The sequence below is a fragment of the Dermacentor variabilis genome, chromosome 1 (assembly GCF_050947875.1).
Source record: "Dermacentor variabilis isolate Ectoservices chromosome 1, ASM5094787v1, whole genome shotgun sequence".
NCBI classification, from domain to species: domain Eukaryota; kingdom Metazoa; phylum Arthropoda; class Arachnida; order Ixodida; family Ixodidae; genus Dermacentor; species Dermacentor variabilis.
Genome location: NC_134568.1, coordinates 12,618,741 through 12,640,059, shown reverse-complemented (window position 1 = coordinate 12,640,059; position 21,319 = coordinate 12,618,741). Strand labels below are relative to the sequence as shown.

The following is a 21,319-nucleotide window of genomic DNA, read 5'->3' as shown; positions in this document are numbered from 1 at the left end:
CACGACTGTGCTCTGTGATTCTAGGACGGCAGTGAAAAATTACGCCAGAGCAAGGGTGTGTGGTGAAGCCGCGTGTGTGTTGCGTGTGGTCGATCTCGCGAGTGAAAGTCGGTGTGTGGTGATAAAGTGATTTCCGGCCCACATGGGCAGTGATGTGTCGGATCGCGGCAACGCTAACCACAACGAGACGGCGAACGCGGCGGCGCGAGGACTAACCAACCGTGCCGCTGCTACTACAGCCGACCCGTCGTGGTGGTGGGAAACCAAGGACAAAATGACTTCCTACAACGAAATTGTGAAATGGTACCGACTAGAGCGAAGGACTATGCCGCCACCTCATCCGGGCTTGACCCGTAAGGAGGCAGTTTTATATCGATATATCGACAACTTCAAACGGGGTTGTTATTCACTCCGGTGCTGATGAGGCACGTGTGTCCAAGTGTTTATGAAAGTGATCTGTGTTGTGTGTGCCGAAAGGAAAGAGCCACTGCAGCTCACATCCTTTGGGACTGTGCTAAGAATCCGCATGAAGCTGCAACAATAAGAACGATCCCGCCGCGGCTCGAGGCCGCAACGAGATGCTATGACCAAGATGTCCAAACCCAGGCCGTCCAGCAGATCTCGGCGGCCCTCGAAAGGCAACAACCGAGCGAAACCGGAGGGAGGCTGCCACCCCAAAAGAGGGGCAGGCGCTGTCGACCAAAGGGAATAGTGCGGCCGCGGCCGAAGTAGAGGCGCCACACGCCGCGAAGAGGTCATGGCCGCGTCACGGTAACGCCTCCCTAACAGGGGAAGGCTAACCGTTCTGCAGGCGTTCACAACAAAGTTTCTTCACTCACTCACTCACGGGTTCCTTGATCGCGGACCTTTCCTGATGCAACGAGCCACACTGTTGTAGCAACCATGTGCGGCTTTTTGTGTCTCACTAGATCATTGAGAAATCCTTTCTTTTTCGATGATTTAATGCGCAAACCAACATCTGCTTTCTCTCACTTTAGAAGGCATGTTGCCAACACTGCTTTCTCTGCCAGAAAACGAAGCAATCGCAAGTTCTACCAAGGCTGATCATCGCGTCGCTTTTTCCCAAAAAAACCACGTGGGGCCACCGCCGTCTAAGAAAGAGGCGAATAAACGTTTCGCTTCTGTTTCACCATCTGCAAGACTGAGTCTCTCGTCTCCCAAAATCGCGACAGGGTACAGTAGCCGCCCCATTCATATATTAACGCCTGCTTTCGAGAATCCTCGCACTCCACGATCGAGAAAGGGAATTCCCAAGCACAGTGAACGTGTTACCTCTCCTACTCAAGGAATAAGGCATGAAAAAACAATAAAGAAATGTGGCTGTTCGCGCAGAAGGATGTCAGCACTACATTTGTTATTTAACAGAATGCGCTGTGCGGAAACGTCACAACAGAACAGGGTCGAATAATATACCTAGTGACCGGGGCACTCCTCCAGGCGGACGCAATGCCCTTCGTGGCGGTAGAAGCCGTCGGCGCAGTAGCAGCCAAACATGCAGTCAAGAGTGCACCAGGGTCCCAGGGCGGACTTCTCACACGTCTTTTCAGCGCAGCTGCTGCTCACGCACTCCTTCCATGTCTCGTTCTCCCCGCAGTCCTGGGACGTCGTTTGCGCTTTGGAAAAGGAAGCAAAACAGACAGCGGTGTAAACTCGGCCCTGAACACCTGACAGAGTCTCGGGAACAAATACTCCCTGCCGCGAGCGCATTACGATGGGAATGTAGCGAAAGAAACAACTGCTTTTGACAGACTTCGCACAGACTCCGCGGCCCCGAATCCGTGACATTGCTAAACAGCTCCACAGGGCACGTTACATACAACAGACGCACAACTCTTCTAAAGCCGACAACGCAACGTACAGCACGGATTACCACTGCCTGTCCTCTTCGTCAGGGACCTTCCACATGCAAGGGAACATCTGTGTGAGTACGGTTCCGGTACGCGTGCAAGCTCCAAGCCCACGCACCGACGCCTCTTATATCGATATATTTGATTGGAGCATTTAATTGCGTTTGAATGCAGTTAAATATACATCTACGTAATCTTACAGCGCACGTCAAAGAACGAAACCTGTAGCTGGTCAAAATTAAGCAAGAGCGGTCCACTAAGGCGCCTCTCACACCTGTAATGCAGCTTTAGGCCTTTAAATAACTACAAATAAATGCGGAGGTAGGCTGATCCTGATATCGCTTTCACAGTACAGTTACTAAGCTGAAGCATGTGAACCTAGCTTTATTCACGGTTGATTAGAAGAGCAAACGCACAAAACCAATGAATGATCTATACATGAACACACATGAATCTTTATTTGCCAGACACCAACTACAACAACTGGCCTGGTTATCCACTATTCTAGCCTTTTTGCCTCTCTCTCCGAGTGTGGCGTCAATGTCTCGCCGAGTTTGGAGAGGATGCACTTGCGTAGTGGCGATGGCTCATACGCAAGGAATGCGGCTCATAGTTAAATGTGACCCAAAAGACATTTATCAATTTTTTTATTGGGAGGCGCAAACGATCAGCGAATGTTAAGCAGTGAACTTTATTCACATCGTTCAAGGAGTAAAGGCTAATTCATTCTCGTGTGTTACGTCAACACAAAGAACGTGGTCACATGCGTGACGTGAAGATAGCAGTTACATGACGTAACAAACTATCTACATGAATTTAGCACTTCATAACGTCAACACATAAGCAATACCACTAGCATTTACACATGCACCGATTCCTGTAATGCGTGGAATCCACACACCTTTTTTTTTATTTCGTTGTATGTCCTTTCGCTGCCGCCTTCGTCACAACGTCGGAGCGCGTGAGCAATCACTGTCTTCATTGGAGGCCCTACCTTTCTTTACATGCCCATCGCCAACGGAACCTGCTTCATGTCACGCGCGTCAGCAGACGAGGCTTACTTGATGTGTTTCATAGTGAATCTTATGTCCCGAAAAAGAACACGAACATCGGCGGCGAGGCCACCGGTGCGTGGAAATAAAAAGCAGTTGCCGTCGGGGCTCCACGATGTCTGGGCGACCCTTTGATCCCCTCTCCCCCTATTCCCTGAATATACAGACGGCCGCAACGGTGTGTCGCACTTTTATAATGAGGTTTGTTCGATTAATAAGCTCACTCTATTGCTTACGCTAACATACAGCGTTATTGGGTACCACCTCAGGGTCCGAAAAAAGACTAAGGTCCAGAGACTTCATGTGATTAACAGTGGTCGAACGAGTGATGGCTCAGGTTAGAGCCACGTTTCCGACAAGTCCCCTTGTCAAAACAGTAGCTCCAGAGGCATATTCTTTATTGCACCACTCGTCATCTGCAGTCAATAATTGGTGTACAATTCGGTCCCTTGTTAAAGGGAACACGAAAATGTTCAGCATGTGCGCATTTTTTTTTTGTTCTGACAACATTACAGATCGCCCTGTTTCGCTGCAGATTACTCGGGCTTAATGGCACTAGTAGTTTTCGGCACACCTGCGCAGGGTATTCACATCGTGTCAGTTCGTGCTTGCAGCTAGAGCGCCGGCAGAGTGAGGGCCGCACAGTTGAGCGAACTCTACACGTGCTTCTGTGCTTGCCTGCCTTTCCGGTCGCTCTCGTCTGCCGCTGTTTGCCATGTGGATTTTCGCCTCCTCTTTGCCCATCCCAATTGTTTTTTTTTTTTCATACATTGCAAGCTCTTTTTCTGCTAATATGTGAGGAAACCAGATGTAGTTCTATCAGAGAATTTACCTAAATACTTCCATCTGTCACTTCACGCGTTAACGTTGCAAAATCACAGAAGAGGCAGCTACATCAAGGGTATTTTACCAGTCGTGCTACTTCATTAACTCCTTCTCAATCATTCACAATGGGCTCGACAATTAGTCAGAGGATTGGCATCAGCTCCTGGAACAATAACCGCTAAAAGACAAGGCTGGAAAAAAATTGAAACGAATACATAGGCAGCCTAAGAAACAGTAAAAAAACACCAGAAGATACTTGCTCTTACCACACGCAAGTGTAATGACGCCTGCCAACAGTACCAGAACCTTCAGCTGCATGATGGCTACTTTCCTACAGGGACCGAGCCAGTGTCCCCCGTATTTATACACTGCGTTCGCATCTTGTCTGCTTTGTCAAGAGGCTACGTGTCGCTTTGTGTATCGCTGAAGTCTCCTCCAACCTTATCATGCGTTGTGCCCACGGCGCGCTCGTGTCGATGAGGCGATGGTTTCTCTGCCAAAACCGTGATTCATGCAATTTTTTTTCTACGCTGTCGTACACACGTTCTGACTGTCTGTTCAGACTGGACTGACCTGTCTTGTCTCTCTACATCGACTTGGTGCAGCAGATTTTTTCCCTGTACACATCAACACCTCCGATAGCGAGTCTCTTTGTGGCAGACAAGGAGTGTTAGTTTCTAAAAGGCCTTTTTAAAACGCCTTTGGCCTTTCTAAAAGGTCATTCTAAAAGGCCTTTGACTGCCGTTGGCAAAAATTTTAAGCCTGTCAACCGCAAGACTGCCTCTGTAAAGAAGCAGTCATTACCAATGTTTATGAACCTTAAACGCAAGCGCCTGCATTCCGATGTCATGGTTTCCGAGAGCCTTGAGCTTGAGATATTTTGCAAGGCGAAGTCACGTAAGCCCGGTATACCTTTCTGGGCCAGTTGTGTCTGAGCGGCATTCGTGGCCATGCGTCGTTTCAGACTACAGCAGATGCATGCGAGTGCGTTGGAAATTGTGGATCGTTTCCTTGTTAGTAAGTGAGAACAAATCGTTTGATTCCCTGAATCTAGTAACCCTGAGCGTATTACAAGTCAATTACTGCTGACTTCCGAGATCTGCTTTATAGTTTACCGCAAGAGTTCTTGTTGCAGTGAGTGACGGAAACTATAACATATTTTAAAAATAAAACCACCTTCATTGACCGCTGGAACAAAATAGAAAATTTTGCCCCAAAACAGTGTTTCCTAAAAACCTATTGGGTAAAGGGAAATAAACTAGGGAATTTTCTATTTTCTTTCTACTTATTTCATCACGTACATACCTGGGGTGGCTTGCAGGAATATTTATTAATGAAAATAATAACGAATTTAAGAACTTTTTCGTAATGTTAAATAGACAGCGCCTAGTCCGAACAAGAACGCGTTCTTAACTTCGTTAATACTTTCATTAGTAAATGTTCGTGCAAGCCGCCCCTGCTCATCCGTCAGAACAGCATCTATAATTAGGAAATGCTGAAAAGGAATTTTTGTATGGTGGGAACTTATAGAAATCAAGCTCACTTTTTTGTGTACCTGCATCCCGTATGAATGCAATGCCCCATTCGCAGCATGTTACATGTAGAGCAACACTTTAAAAATGAAACCCTTGCGAATTCCGTAGCAATGTTTCATCAAAGTAAAAAAGAAAGGTTCTGTCCCGATCACACGAAGAAACAGTCGCAAGCGACACTCATATCTTGCGCATGTCAAAGTCGGGCGACGACGAATAGTGAGAGGCGACTACCTGCCTACAAAGAGATGAAGGGTACGTGTCAATTATTTTACTGGTGTGTTTATGAGGCAGTGCTGCGCTTTGTTTTGAGCGCGATATCTTTTCAGGCGTGTACAGCGCTCACATGTAAAACAACTTTTTTGTCGCCTATGCGGCTATTGCGTGAGCTCCTTTGTTTATTACACTTCGATGACTAGATATAAAACATCGTTGGAGCCGTTATTCTCATTTTGACAGCGCGCTTTGATACTGTGTAATCTTGATGTTTGCGTCGCGGATTTTTTAAACTTTTTTTTATCTTAGCTTTCTGGAGATGAAGTGGAGTCTGCACAGCCGGAGCCATGCGCACTCATTGACTGTGTAAGTAATATTATATGCAACAGTGCAAGCATGCGCACAAGTAATTTAATAGCACCTATCATTGCGTACATTACATTAATTGGAACGTCGCAAACTTATGGAGGCACATTAAAGAGCCCCAGGTGTTCAAAATTAATCTTAAGTTAATTATATTTTTGTTTTGGTATGTAAAACTGCAGAATTTAATTTTTGTAAATTTATACAGCTGGCACACACCCATGCTGCAAGGAACAGCTTGTTTAGCAGTTGTAACACATTTACTCTAGAAAAGCATTTCTTTCGCTTATGCTTTGACCTAAGGCCCAAAACAAACAGTGCTAAAGTAAATTTATTTTGTGGTCTCGCATTAGTAAACAAAAACAAATGCACCTGTTTTTACATGTTGTTGTGCTGCCTTCAGTTTGTGGAATTGTACCCATTACATCACTCATGCAAGTTGCCATGCCATTTGCCACCACAACTTGCGCCACAGCAAGGTGACTTAGAATAGGTACACCGTCACAGTGCAAAGCGTTAGTTCATCACATTAAAAAAAATTTTCTGAGTTCCAACTCCTGTTTTTATACAAACTTTCGTATGCTCAAAATCGAGCTTATTGCACTCAACACAATTTGAAGAAGTCTATGACCAGCAGCGGGTAATTAATCCACAAGCATTGACATGAATAAAGTTACCTTTTTGAATTATCAGATATTTACAGACTTCTGAAGCGATAGAAAGTCGCTTAGCCTGGGTAGTTCATTTAGCGTATTTTTCATTGATTTTCTATGGTGATGCCTGCTGCAAATTCATCTTATTGGTTCGTTTACTGTAATTTATTCAGTCTACATTCTTTATTTTTATTTAATCCTGCCCTGATCATTTAAGACTGCTACAGAGAGCCAACGAACAACCCTCGAAACGCAGTGGTGTATGTGTCTTTACCTCAGAACACAGTAGGCTGTGGTTCAGAAAGGCATAACATCAGTTTTTCCCTACTTTATAAATGTAATAGGGTAACATAAAAAATATCAGCGAATTATATTTTTCACCCTTGCCTAGGTTCTTTCAACCTCAACGATGTACCATTTTTAACATCTCTGCGGCGTCTGCAGGTGCATTGAAGGTTATTCTTACTACCCAGCATGTCAGTAATTTTGTGTGGTTTTCTAATACTGGTTTTGTATTGCCGTTTCACGCCATGCTGCACCACAGCATGGATGCGGATGTGTAGGATGAAGTTGGAGCTGCAGAGCCCCATTTCGACATAAAAAGAGCAGTCAAAAGCAGACTCTTCATTGCTAATGCATCTTTTTTTTTATCTGCAGCCACAATTGAATGGTGTCTCGGATGAAAGTGTGGAACCTTCACTAGGCGACAATCAGGCAAGTCAAAATGATACAGCTTGAGTATAACACTTGGAGACTATATGTGTCATACAAAGAAAGTGTATAAAAAGAAACACTGAGACAAAAAAGTGCACATTCATGAGTGCTTGCCACCTTTAAACATTTTCTAAACATCATGTCAATCCTAACCCCTCCCTTGCAGAAAGCTGCATCTACTTTCTGAATCTGGTGAAAGAGTTACACCGCAGCCGAACTTGCAGCCGTTTTGCTGGGAAAATGACACGTGGTCCACTGAAGTCTACGTCCCAAGGTTATTTTCACAATGGCAGCAATGGTCCCTAGGTTATTTTCGCAACGGTAGTAACAGTTTTTGGTTATAGATGTCCTGGGTCAAAATGTGAAGGGATGGTAGTTTTGTTCAAGAGACCACTTGTATGTTCGCAAAATGAAAAAGACAGCGGTATAGAAATTTTGCAGTTTTTTTTTCACCTTTGGCAAGAAGTCGACAGCAGCAAATGAGAAGTTCACATCGTTCATATTTGTCTTGATTATTTGTCTCAGACAGCACCAATGCAGTGTAGCATATAACTTAATTACAAACACTTGAAACTGTTGTTGACAACACACTTCTATTTCCAAAAGCAGCCAGAGATAGACTATGTGAAGAGGTAGCAGTTAATTCTGCCTTGAACAACATTGTCATAACAGTATTATGTACTTGTAGGAGCCTAGAACTTTGCCTGGTGATGGTGCCATGTTATCACAAACAGATCCAGATGCATCACGTGAAGAGATAATTATGAATTATATTATTAGCCGGGCAAGGAAAGGAAGAGTTCGGGATTGCCAGTCAGCCTCTAGAGTCTGTGAAGGAGTGTGTTTATCTAGGTCAATCAATTACTCACAGAAGACCCTAATCATGAGAAGGAAATTTACAGAAGAATAAGAAGGGGTTGGAGCTCATACGGCAGACGGCAGAAGTCAGATCCTGAGTGAAAGCTTACCATTATCGTTGAAAAGAAAGGCGTAAAATCAGTGCATTTTACCGGTGCTAACGTATGGGGAAGAAACTTGAAGACTGACAAAGAAGCCTGAGAACAAGTTAAGAACCGTGCAAATAGTGACAGAACAAAGAATGTTAGGCATATTGTTAAGAGGCAGGAAGAGAGCGGTGTGGATCAGAGAGCAAACGGAGATAGCAGATATTCTAATTGACATTAAGAGAAAGAAATGGAGCTGCGCAGGGCATGTCATGCGTAGGTTAGATGGACCATTATGGTGACAGAATGGATGCCGAGAGAAGGGAAACGCGGTCGAGGACGGCGGATCTCTAGGTGGGGCGATGAAATTGGAAAATTTGCCGGCGCTACTTGACATCGGTTGGCGCAGGACAGGGTTAAACGGAGATCACAGGGAGAAGCCTTCGTCCTTGCAGTGGACATCAAATAGGCTACTGCTGATAATTATGTGAGCAATAGGGATGCCATTAAGTTGTGGAGAAAGCAAATTTGGGTCTCAAACTCCAGCATTGTCTCTATAAATTTTCCCAATGAATCCAGCCTTAAGCATTCTTTGAAACTAGTTGCTTCAAACTTTAAAGGGTCCCTCACGAAGCCTCACTGTAAATTTCGGTCATAAACACTAAGTTGTAGGGCACTTTCTCCCTAGGGAGCATCTTACCGAAAGGATTTTTCAAATTGGTTCATTATTACAGTAGATGCAAGAACTTGAAATAGCCCGTTACCATGATGCCATGAGGCAAGTTTCACTGCCAGCGTAGGCTCTTTCTGTACCTAGATTATCGTCCGCAAGTGACATTCCTTTGCTGCCTTCTCTGATACCAGAGCCAAGGGACTGCGACAGGTTTATGTCGCTAGCCCTGCTTCCTTGTTTTTTCCTATGGGGCACATTCCTAGTGTCGCGTTATGCATTGAACAACTTAGTGAAGTCATGTGGCATAATCTGCAACGTTGCAGGCAATGCGTCTTACGTAGAGGCACAAGTGTGTTTCCTTGACTGCTGGGTGTACGCGGCGATACCTCAAGAGGAAGGGCGAGGTGGTGTCTCTTTGAAGTTTAAGCTGTTTTCATGCCTTGCAGCTGTCTTATACTTTGCAGGCATGATTTCCAACACAGGATCTACATGCTGCACTTGTTAGTTTGCAATGCCCAAGCCTGTTGAGGGGCCTTACTGTGATCATTATTTAAAGAAACAGGTAGTGCATTTCTTGCAAAGTACCTGCCTCTATTATTCATTGTGAGTTCAAATTATTTTGCTTAGTCAGTTGGTCTTTCATAAAGCAAGCTTCCATCTTTCCTATATAGTGGTATATTTTTTCTTGCATTCAGGCTCTGTGTTAATCATAACTGTAACTATTTCCAGGTGTGCAAAGTGGACGCAGCCACACAGTGGGAAGATATGACAACTCTCCATCACACATATTCTGAGCCTTTAAAGTTGGTAAATATCAGAACACCACTTTCGGAAAATATGACTGCAGCCCACCTACGATTTTACACAGGAATATCACCAGACATACTTAAGAAGCTCACACTGTGCATCCAGAGGACACCTTTGTGGCCTTCACAACTTCACACAGAAGACCAGCTGCTTCTGACAGTGATGCGCTTGAGGCTTGGCCTTCTTTAGAGGGACCTAGCCTCGAGATTTTGTATTGCACCATCCTCTGTGTGCAATATGTTCAAGAATGTCCTCAAATGACTTAAAGAGATCACTTAAATCCCTTAAAGAGATCATGACATATGTTGTAATCTGGCTCCCGAAATCTCGTATTCAGGGCACTGTGCCAGGTGCATTCATAGAAAATGGTTTACGAACCACTACATGCATATTCGATTGCACAGAGGTTGCACTTGAAAGGACAACCAAACAAAAGCCACGAGCCCAAACCTGCAGTTCATACAAAGCTCATAATACTGTAAAGTTTCTTGTGGTAATTGCTCCAAATGGCCTTATTATGTACATTTCTCGTGCATTTTTTGGCCGTGCTTTGTACGAATTTATTGTCAAACAGAGTGCCGTCCAGGAATACCTTGTTCCTGGGGATGTGATAATGGCCGACAGTGGCTTCACTCTGGACCCCTACTTGGAAGCACAGGAAATCAAATTGAACATGCCAGCATTCACCAAAGGTGAAAAAAGCTGCCACCATTCATTAACCTATTCTATTAAAGTAGGCAACACATGCTGTCTTTGTGCTACACCGTGCATGATTATCAAACAGGCATGGTTTGCTATTGGCTATTGTACTTGTGGTTGCCGAATTCCAATGACAGCACTCGGTGATTATTCGGATGCTACATTGGGCTGTGTGCATAAATAATGGCGAGAGAATGTACAGTTATTGTTTGTCGGCCTGTTACATGAAATAAAGGGCTGACTTCCATATCACCATTGGAAATTGTCAAGCTCAAAAGTTCGATGCTCTGTAAACTGCATGAGCAAGCTGCATGAGCAAGTGGCAAAGTCCCACATTGCAAGGCTTACAAATCCTAAGTGCTGGTCGATTTGGTACTGTATACTGATGTAGAATAGCGTGATAAACAAGGAAGGAGTAAGAAGCGCGACACGACCTCAGACTAACAACTCATTTTTATTGCATCTTGCATAGCACAAACTCGTGTAAAAACTTACATATTCGAGTTTCTGACAATAAATTACAGTTGTTAACCTGCACTCATGTCATTTCTTTCTTATCCCTTGTGTATCGCACTATTCTACGTCGGCATTGCATGGCTTGGTGGGCTATCTGTGCTGTCACAGTCATCCTAGTTTGTACTAGTTATACACACCCGGAACAGCTAAGCACTACTCGTTTAGACGCAAAGCCTTCACTGTTGTCTCATGTGAATTTCAGATATATGCATTTGCAAAGGGAAGCATTCTTGCATCGACAATTGTGAGCAAGGTTGAACAACCCACGAATGATGCAACAATTGTGAAAGCAAGCTCCCATTTTTTTTCTGCACGGAAAAAAAATCAAATGTGGTTTTGCAATCGGAAGATGCAAACAAGGTTATTTTACAGTGAAAAAAATTGGAACTTGGGCTGGGATAATTAGGAATTCTATTCTAATGGCACTTCTTGTTGCTCTTTGCCGTGGCGATGGATAATAAGAGACATGCAATCTGGTGGAAGAAATGGCTGCATTATACTTTTCCTGAAAATAAGCCGTATGAGTGTTCTGCCTTTTAAACGTTGTAAATCCTTACATTTGAGGTGCAGCTCCATGCTCGGCTTAACGCACAAGCTTCGCCAATTGAATACGCAATAAGGTAGGTAGCTTGACTTTCTTCCAGAAATTACTCCTTGGCAAATTTCTGTCAACATCTTTTATTGCAAGTCTGATGGCAGACCTATTATAGGAGTTATATTGTCTATTTAAGGCATTCTTGTAAGGGTTGTCCTCCCTATGCCGTTTTTTCTCTTGGGCCATGCTTGCGCACAGTATTTTGTTCTAGTTATAAGGCAGAAGAGACTACTCAGTCGATGCTGTGCAGTTTCCCTATGCGCAACAGTGCAAACGCATTGTCCTACCAGTGAAGCTCGCTTTCTGCCGATGCTGAGTAGCAAGAGAGACATTCGTGAAAATAGTCTTATGTAGAGTCCAGGATGTCTGGGCCCTAATGTGCTGCAATTTAGTTGTATTCGTGTATTCACAATATTTTCCTTCCTGTGTTGAGAAATGAGGGTATTAGTACAGCACTAACATGTATACTGAATTATTATGCATTTCAGGGAAGGGCCAACTTTCTGAACAGGAAGTCATCTCAACTCGGCGCATCGCATCAGTACGGATACATGTGATGCGTGCCATAAATAGAATCAAGACATACGGAATGTTCAAGTCTGCATTGAGCATCAAGTGCAAAGACACAATTCACAGCATGATCTTTGTGTGTGCAGGCCTCTGTAATTGAAAGGCGCCACTAATTGCAGAGACAAATGGTCGCACTAGCCAGGAAATGTAAGCAGTTGTATGAATAAATAGTGCAACCCAGGAAATTGTTTTTACTGAGTGTTCAAGACGCAGAAGTGAACACACTGCAGAAGTTCATAATGGAGCATACATGAAAATGTTACTTTATTAACTTGGAGTGCTTACTGTTGAAATAATTGAATGTGTCATTTTACGTACAAGTGAAGCATAAAAGCATGGACAACACTGTACCACATAGAACACAAAAAGACTGATGGGAAAACTATTGCACTGATGCCTCTGGTAAATATGTGGCTCTCCTGTACCAGCACAAACACAAATTTATTGAAACATCTGCACACAAAAGGTTATAAAAAACTGGTAATTGTACTTGAGTACCATAGCGGCAAAAAAATGTGTTTTAAATACATAATATGAAAATGTATTCAATGTTGCACAGAACGTGCAGCGTATTAACTGCCTCTTTGTATGTACATATATTAACTGCTTCAGCTCACAAACTAGAGCAATGAGATTATTCACATCTTAGAGACAGCAAGAAAATCATGATATAATTAGAAACACTTAATAAAAAATTGACTAGTATAGTAGGGCTTTGACAGTATTATGCACACGTTCAAGTATTCCAAGCAAGAGCAAATAAACAAATACAGCATTTATCACCACCAAAGTGCTCCCCAACAGACCCACACAAGACAGAGGAAAATGAGCAGTGCAAAGTTTCTGCAAAACATCTAGATTAGACATATACATTCGACTTGCTCCCCAAGTGCCTACTTCAGTATGAATTAGAATGCAACAGAACGGCAGGTCAAATAATGAAAAAAATATACGCAAGCACACTAGATGGTAAAGGGACACTAAAGAAATGCACTAAATCAGTGTGGTGAACAGTCCTTCAAAACGGCTTTCATTTGTACGCATAAATGTTCATCATAAGCAAAGAAAGCTAAAACCAAACTTCCATTTCTTCAATTCCATACCCACAGCTCAGCGCTGCTACATAAGCGCCGCGTCGCACATTTTAGACTATTTTCTCCTAATTTGATCATTTTGGCAATGCAAAAGCTACATTTGCCATTTCAGTATTTAGTTTGTTTAGAATGGAATGTCACACTTCTTTACCAATAGAAAATTGAATTGAATAAAACATTTAAAATTAAAGTTGCAGCGAAAAGCTGGTACAGGAACATCAAAGGGGCATTGTGATGTGTACTCCATTGCTTGTTTACTCCTTGGTGTCCGTGTATCTGCTTACTTTTTGAGATTCATTTGTGCTTATAGAAGTGCAATTTATTCAAAATTTAATATTCCTTTCCAGTGTCTCTTTAAGAGATGGTTTAGAGTGTCTGTTTCACAAGCATATGATTAAAAAAAAGAATGGCAAGACAAACAGATTAATAAACAAGGCACGAGAGCACAGCCATAAGCATGATCGAGGATTCTTTGTCTCAAATAAACAGTGCTGTATCTTACTCAATGACACATTTTCATCATCTTTTTCACATGTTGCACCAATAACCGTTTCTATTATTACTGCACCTGACTTCTTTCAATGGACCCTATCCTTATCGACTGGGTAGGCATTTTTAAACTCATTCAAGTTGAGAAACTTTCATCGTCAGCTGGTACCGATGATATTAACTACAAGTTTTTGAAAAACACCCAGACTTATTCATCCATTATACTGTCGTATGTCTTTTCTTAGTCACTGCAGAGCGCCACGTTGCCGGACGACTGGAAGGTGGGAAAGGTGGTTCCGGTGAATAAATCTGATGATGTTTATAGCCCCCACAACTACAGGCCTATCTCATTAACAATAATTGCATGCAAGCTGCTTGAACGTATAATATATTCTAACCTAATGTCGCGTCTCGAATCGAACTGTTTCTTCGTACCTAATCAGCATGGTTTTCGCAAACACCACTCCTGCGAAACTCAACCGGTCGTGTTTACCGATGATTTCTTTTCCATTTTGGATTGTTCATCATTTGTGGATTGCATTTTTTTTAGATTTAGCGAAAGCATTTGATACTGTGTCACATCAACTACTACTTTTCAAGCTTAGTCAACTAAATCTTGATACTAATCTGATGAAGTGGATCGAGTGCTTTTTGCAGGGCCGTACCCAGTACGTTTCAATCAATGACTGTGACTCACCTGTATGCCCCGTAACATCCGGAGTTCCCCAAGGCTCGGACTAGGTCCTCTCCTTTTTCTAATTTATAATAACGACCTTCCTGATTCCATTGACTCATAAATTAGGCTCTATGCTGATGACTGCATATTATATAGACAAATATCTGAACCTTCTGATGCAGCCACTCTTCAATCTGATCTGGATAACATCTCCACTTGGTGTTACACCTGGTCTATGAAACTAAATATTGGTAAGTGCAAAGCAATGAGAATAACGCGGACGCCTAACCAGTCTTCATGCACCTACTTCCTTAATAACTCTTCTTTAACTTCAGTCTCTGATTATAAGTATCTTGGCGTATATATTACTGCCAACCTATCTGGAAAACGCACGTTGCACATATCACTAATAATGCTGACCGCGCACTTGGTTTCCTTCGCCGTAATTTTTTCCTGGCTCCTGTGTCCCTAAAACTACTTCTATATAATACTCTTGTGCACCCGAAACTAGAGTATGTTTCTTCCGTTTGGGATCCTCACATCAAATCACTCATACGAGCCCTCGAATCCATCAAAAATTGTTCTGTTCGTTTTATACTTTCTAATTATTCTCGTTCAGCCAGTGCAACACTTATGAAGAAAACATAAGATCTTCCTGAACTTTCCTAACGCCGTCGTATTTCTCGTTTATGCCTCTTTCACAAAATATATTTCACCAATGACGCTCTATAGCAATGACTCTTTATTACTCCTACTTACTTTTCATCCCGCATGGACCACCGGTTCAAAATTGGCGTCCCAAGCTGCAGGACTAATCTTTATTTTGATTCGTTTGTTCCGAAGACAAGCGCGGACTGGAACCACTTTCCTGCCTCCGTCGTGTCCATCGCAGTACCCGTCAAGTCTACTGTATATGATCATCTTCATTAACCTGCCTACGACAAATGTATTCTTGCATACCCATTTGCATTCTTGAATTCTTGTATACTCACTCCTCTCTTTAATCCCGAATGGCCCTGAGAGTAAATAAATGAAATGAAATTAAAGATACAGGAGAACTCAACAAAACTTCCCTCATGCACAGTATGTTGTAGCACAGCAATCGGGAAAATATTTTCTACATTCAAGAACATTTAGCACTGCAGCTAAATCGGCTGTCCTTACATTTCTGCAATTTCTCATATTCTGACAGGCCAACTTTACCTTCAATTTTCATTCCTTGCAAACATGGAAGCATTTTACAAAAATAGGACCTTTGAAGCCGTGGCATTTCATGTGTGCCATAACTTGAGTCAAATGGTACCTCTGTGATAATTGCCGATTTTGGTGACCATACATACAAAAAACAAAGTTGCTTCTCAGTGCACAACATAGTGAACTGTACTTGGGAATAATATCCGCTAGGGCCATTCTTATTTAAGGTATGTACCCCTTACTTTTCTATTACATCGTACTTCCCACTCCGTATGACTTCCTTGCAGTCCTGTGTAAACGGGCATTTGATTTCAAGAATTGCACAGTGAGATACTACAATTCCATCAGGTGTTGCAGACAGCCATGGTTTTTCTTTACACACATATATTCCACGCTGATCAGCAACAAGTCCACAATCCTTTTGAAATTGCAGTCGTGCCACTACTTCATGGTTTATTCCATGTTGCGTGGCTGCATTACCATAAAATTTCGGGCTCGTGATACGCTGCAAAGCTTTTTCAACTGGAGTTGTTGCCCGCTTTGGTACTGTGCTTTATGTTTCTTTTTGTTTCTTTCTTCTTGCGCTGCATAACACGTTCTGACTGTCAGACAAGGCTTTCCCGTCTTGTCTCTCTGTGAGAACGAGGGACACCACATTTTTCGCGATGTACATAGCTACCTTCGAGGGCACGACGGCACGTGAAAATAATAAAGGGCATCCACAACCACAGAGTTTCCTACACAATACTAGAGGGAACTCAGGCGCAGCAGCCGTCGACCCACCATGGTAATGATGGGAAGTACATTGATTTGTCTGATCTTCGTGCTTGTGGATTCAGACGTTCTTGTGGATTCGTTTATTACGCTTTGTGGGTCTTCATTGTCGCAAATTTGAGGCCATTCTATACTTTTCTAAGTACAGAAGCCGCTGCGAACATGCACAATGCTTACTAATTGCAGCGGTTCAGTTTCTCGAGGTGGCCTGATCGAAACGCGCCATGCGCCTCTAGGCAGTGGCCTGCCCGTGATAAATTCATAAGGGCGTTATATGTAGCTGGTCGTGGCACTCGTCCGTGGCGTAATGGTTTCACTATCGGGCGTCTGTGCTGGAGGTCCTGTGTTCGAATCCTGCGGTTGGAAAATTGTACTACTCTTTATTTAATTACTTATTATGCAGTACATTGTCGAAAATGACACGTTTACGACGTCTCCAAGCCGCTTGACGCCAGAAGGACGAAGATTAGGCATGTCCACGCTCTTCCCAAGTTACAGTGCTGGCTGAACCACCGCCATTGCAGCACCCGTAGACACTAGCGCCGGAGTTCTCGCCAGTAATTATTGTATGAAACTCTGCGTCCACAACCATCGGCGGCCACCAAAGGCGTTCGCCGAGGGAAAACTAAAATCTCCACGCATTCGCATCATGTGACGCCTCATGTACATACACGCTGGTAGAAGTTCTCGCCGAAGGAGGCCACCTTTTACTGGTACGTTCACCATTGATTTCCTGCTACTACTTGCCGGAGAGACAGACGGAAGGAAAGAGAAAGGTGAGGAGGGGTTAACAAGAACCTAAAATTCGGTTTGTTATTTTACACTTAGGGATGGAAGAGGGGGAGATAAAGCTAAAAGTTTTTTTTTTTACACTGCCCTGATACATGGCAACTGCTCAGTGGACAACTGGCTGCACAAGTTGTAATTCTTTGAAATGTGTTCATGCGATCTCTGTGTTTTTGTGACGTCCTTTATTGTCAGACGGAGATGTATAGGCCTATCTATGTCACATGACCTAACCTCAAAATTATTTAATAATTTGATAATAATAAAATTATTTAATAATAAATAATAAAATTAAAAACTAAAATTTATGTTCGTGGGCGTCCAAAGGATTGACGCTCACAACGGTAACCTTTCAGAGGCTGTGAATGTGGTCCTTCGTCTCCATATTGAAGCAAAAAATGGCGAGCAGTCTGGCTAAATGAGGATCAGATCTCGAAGATCTCGAGTCTATGTCGTCGAGACGATCCTCTTCAAACTGCGACAACAGCACTTCGGAACTGTATGAATATTTCGCGGAAGCAGTATTTCAAATTGACGCGAAACTTATGTCGCTAGCTACGCATTTTTCTTGCCTACCCAAAGATGTAAACGTTACCAAAATTCTCAGTCGAGTTGACATTTTGCAGTCAAAAATTGATTCAGTGAATACGCAGGCAGATTCCACTCACCTAGGAAAGATATCCGTAACGCAAGACAACATCGACGATTTGGCATATCGATCATGAAGATCCAACATTTTGTTCTATGGCTTGCCGACAATGACCAATCCGAAAATTGGGAATGTCCGACTGTATTGTTGCAAAGTTTTGCAAAGAATAACCTCTACTTGGGTGTCACGTACATTGCGAGAGCCCACAGACTGGGTGGTTTCGTTGCTGGAAATAAGCGACCGATTACAGTGAAATTTTATAATTTTAGAAAAGTCGACCCTATTTCATCCTATGGCTTAAAATTAAAAACGAAATTTGAAATTAAAAATGAAAAAGAAAGTTTGAGTATTGCGCGAGACACATCAGAAACCGTACGCAATGCACCGCATAGGCTCCGGCAGTTGATTCAGATAATTAAGAAGGCCGAGGATCGAGTGCGCCTTCTTTTAGAGCGCAGCTATTGAGCTCCCCTTCCTGCGGCTAGCGGCGGCGCCCGTGGCGTCGGCGTTCTAACCGAGTGTACGAGCACAGCGAAAGATGAAAGAGCGAACGCGGAGCGGCATATGAAAGACGTGAGCTGCGAACGGCCGGGACCAACGAGAGTGGCCCCTTCAGTGACGTTCGCGCGGGAAGCTGGTGTTGACTGCCCCACATACGAAGACGAGACGAGTGCCCTTCGGACAACTTTAGGGGAATTTAGATAACAGGCGCTTTACAGAGGAGAAGATCTTGGGCCCGTGGCCTCCTGCGTCTTATGTGCAAGGCTACAAAGGCGCTGCTGCGTTTTTTTTAAATGCACCAGCCTGTATGACCGCCTGTGACCAACTCAGAGGTGAACGCTAGTCTGTGTAACTGTTGAAAGTGTGACCGACTCTTTTCCTTCTCTTTCAATCCCCTTTGCCCCTCCCCCGTGCAAGGTAGACTACAAGGCTCAGCCTGGTTAACCTGCCTGCCTTTCCCTTATGACTTCTCTCTGTCTCTTGCGTCAATATATCGCGAAATCAAAACACGTATAGAACTACGCTCAATTTTCGCATCAGGGAATACCGTAATCGTCGGTGAAATTTTAGTAAGCTTTTTGCAGATGACCGGAGTGTTCAGGAACCAAATTCCTATCGTCATGTATTTATTCCAAATCGAACTTCTCAGTGAAATTCGCCCCTGGTTTCTTCACTCTTATGCACTGCCTCATGCCTGTCAACGCAGTGTGGGCAGGAAAGAGCGGCTCTAATGCGGATGTCCCAAATCTTTAGCTGCTTTCGATTCAGCCGTAGTTCATTGAACCTTTTGCACCGTTTCATGGTGCGCTGCACTCAAGTCCTCGATTCATAGCGCCCCCTGAACCGCCGTCCTCGATTGAGCGAGGTGCAAGTGTGGTGCCGCTGTGGTGCACGGAACCGCGGAACCAGCTTCGAAGGAGGTGCAAGAAAGTTGTGCACTCTTGGACGCGGCCTGCAGGCGACGTGTGCAGACGACGCAGATATGCTGCTTGAAATCAACGGCTAGTTGCGGGAAGTTTGCCTTGTCGTAGATGGGTCCGGCGTCATCGTGAGGGAGAATGGCGCAGAAATCTACGCGACAGCAAGTAACTTTGCGTTTGTGTTGTAGCTGCCACTTTGTCAAAGGCCTAGTTGTGGCCGTCCGTGTTGTTGCTGCCTTGTGGGGAACGCTGGTCCCCACGGTGGTGGATTGGCAGCGCGTGTATGTGAACATTAATGTTATTATTTTTTTTCAGACGGCGCTACTATGATACGCGTACAGTCATCAAGCGGTGGCCAGGGCGACTGTGAGGATACCAATAGTGAGTCGCTCCCTGGCCTTTCTGCTGCCGCAAACGGACGGCAGAAAAAAGTCACTGTGAGGAAGCCCTGTGGAGCCGCAGGAGGTCACTCTTCTTGATAAGAGCTTATAAGGAGATGAAGGAGCGAGGCGGGTTCCGGTACAGACAAATACCACTTTATTTATACGTGCCCGTGTTAAACAGAACCTTGTTTTGTCTTGCAGATACAAAAAGGAGCTGTGGCAGCAACTCGCAGATGCGCTGAACGAAGAATTTTGATGTCTGCTTACAGCTCTGCAAGTACACAATAAGTGAAGTCCCTCGAGCGCGCTTACAAAAGAGCGAAGGAGCACAACGAGAAGTTCGGGCGGGGAGCAACAAGATGCGAGTTCGAAGAGTAAGTGTTCTCTACTTTCCCACTTGCCTCAATTCAACACTAATATGAATGTGAGTATCCATATTCCTTAAAACTTCAGTGCAGCTGTTCATCTTTTTTTAATTACTCTGTTTGAACTTGTTTACAGCGCTACTGCAAGAACTAAATTTTATACAGGAATTGGATCTGTACCTTTTGGTTTTGCATGTGGTGTCACCTCTTTCCTAGGGCCAGTACTTCAACAAACAAGGAATGCTATCGTTTTCTTTGCACGGCCATATTATGAAAGCATGCAGTACCCACAGAAGCTTATCCCAATTGTTATTAATCCTTTTACAGCCCTTAACCATAAAAAAATTTGAACCTTCCTAAAATTACCAACCTTTTGCATCTATTGCTGTTTGTTGATGTTTTACGCTGATTCACTCCTAAAGGAACCATGATTCCATGACTTCGGTGGTGTATCTTTGCACGGACTTGGTGTCACTTCTTGACCCTTTTGTAGCAAGACTTCCGCTATACAAATATTGAAAGGCTGCACTATACGCCTACTACCGTAACACAGTTAGCAGCTTCGTGTCTTTTGTTGCTGGTGTTTTACAAGTCTAGTTATGTTTTACTCTAAGGAACTTGCAGAAGGCCTGGAAAGGGAGCACCACGAGAACCCAACAGTGCTCTATGCCCCAGGTCTCAGGATTGCTCGACCGTGTTTCGAAGAGACGTAAATTTTATCTTTTGACTACACAATACTGGGGGAAGTGGCCCCTTGCAAAAGGCAAAAAACAGCACGACAATGCTTTTAGAAATATGTGGCCTAAACTTCCTCACAGAAATGCCAATAGCTGGATGAGGTGTTAAAGTTCACGGTAGTGTTATCATCAGATGTGAAATCATTAACATCGACAGTGTAGCAATATTGCGAAGAGAACACTAGTATCAATTGCGAACTTTGGCATGATATCTAGAAGAGAGCACTATAAATCGCACAGTTTTGCAGGGACGTTACTGCACTTCTAAGGACAAATTGCCATTATTTCTATCAGGCCTTATGAAGTATGACACCACCATATTGTTCTTTGTTTTACAGACAGCCACAAGAGGAAGAGGCTGAGCCTGAAGCTGAGCCCGAAGCTGAGCCTGACGCAGTACCCTGCACTTCAAGGCATCCTCCCAAAAGGAGAAGTGACGGGCCACTTATCACATTGCTCCTGGAGAAGTTAGATGCACTAAAAGAGTAGAGGCCTGCCCGACACGAAACCAAAATGAAGCTTATGGGACGATTTGTTTCAGCATACGAAGCAAAAAAATAAATAGTAGACTGCATTTGTTGCACATGAACTTTGCTTAAAATACTGTACACATTTCCAACCAGCAAGAAAGCCAGGAGCGAGCCATGTGCCAGAACAGCGACATGAGAGCCAGAATAAGAGAAAGGCACAGCATCATGTCAATACATTTATTTTGCCTCTTAGA

General features: G+C 43.7%; 1 protein-coding gene and 1 pseudogene across 1 annotated transcript; one reads left to right on the top strand and one right to left on the bottom strand.

The window, feature by feature from the left end:
- Positions 1-1,434: 1,434 nt before the first annotated feature.
- On the bottom strand, positions 1,435-4,063 carry LOC142575505 (ixochymostatin-like). The gene is made up of 2 exons (XM_075684921.1): positions 4,012-4,063; positions 1,435-1,634 (listed from the first exon to the last, which is right to left on the bottom strand). The coding sequence occupies exons 1-2, from the start codon at positions 4,061-4,063 to the stop codon at positions 1,435-1,437; spliced, it is 252 nt and encodes an 83-aa protein (XP_075541036.1).
- A 5,614-nt stretch (positions 4,064-9,677) lies between these two features.
- Positions 9,678-21,067, top strand: LOC142578388 (uncharacterized; annotated as a pseudogene).
- Positions 21,068-21,319: the final 252 nt, after the last annotated feature.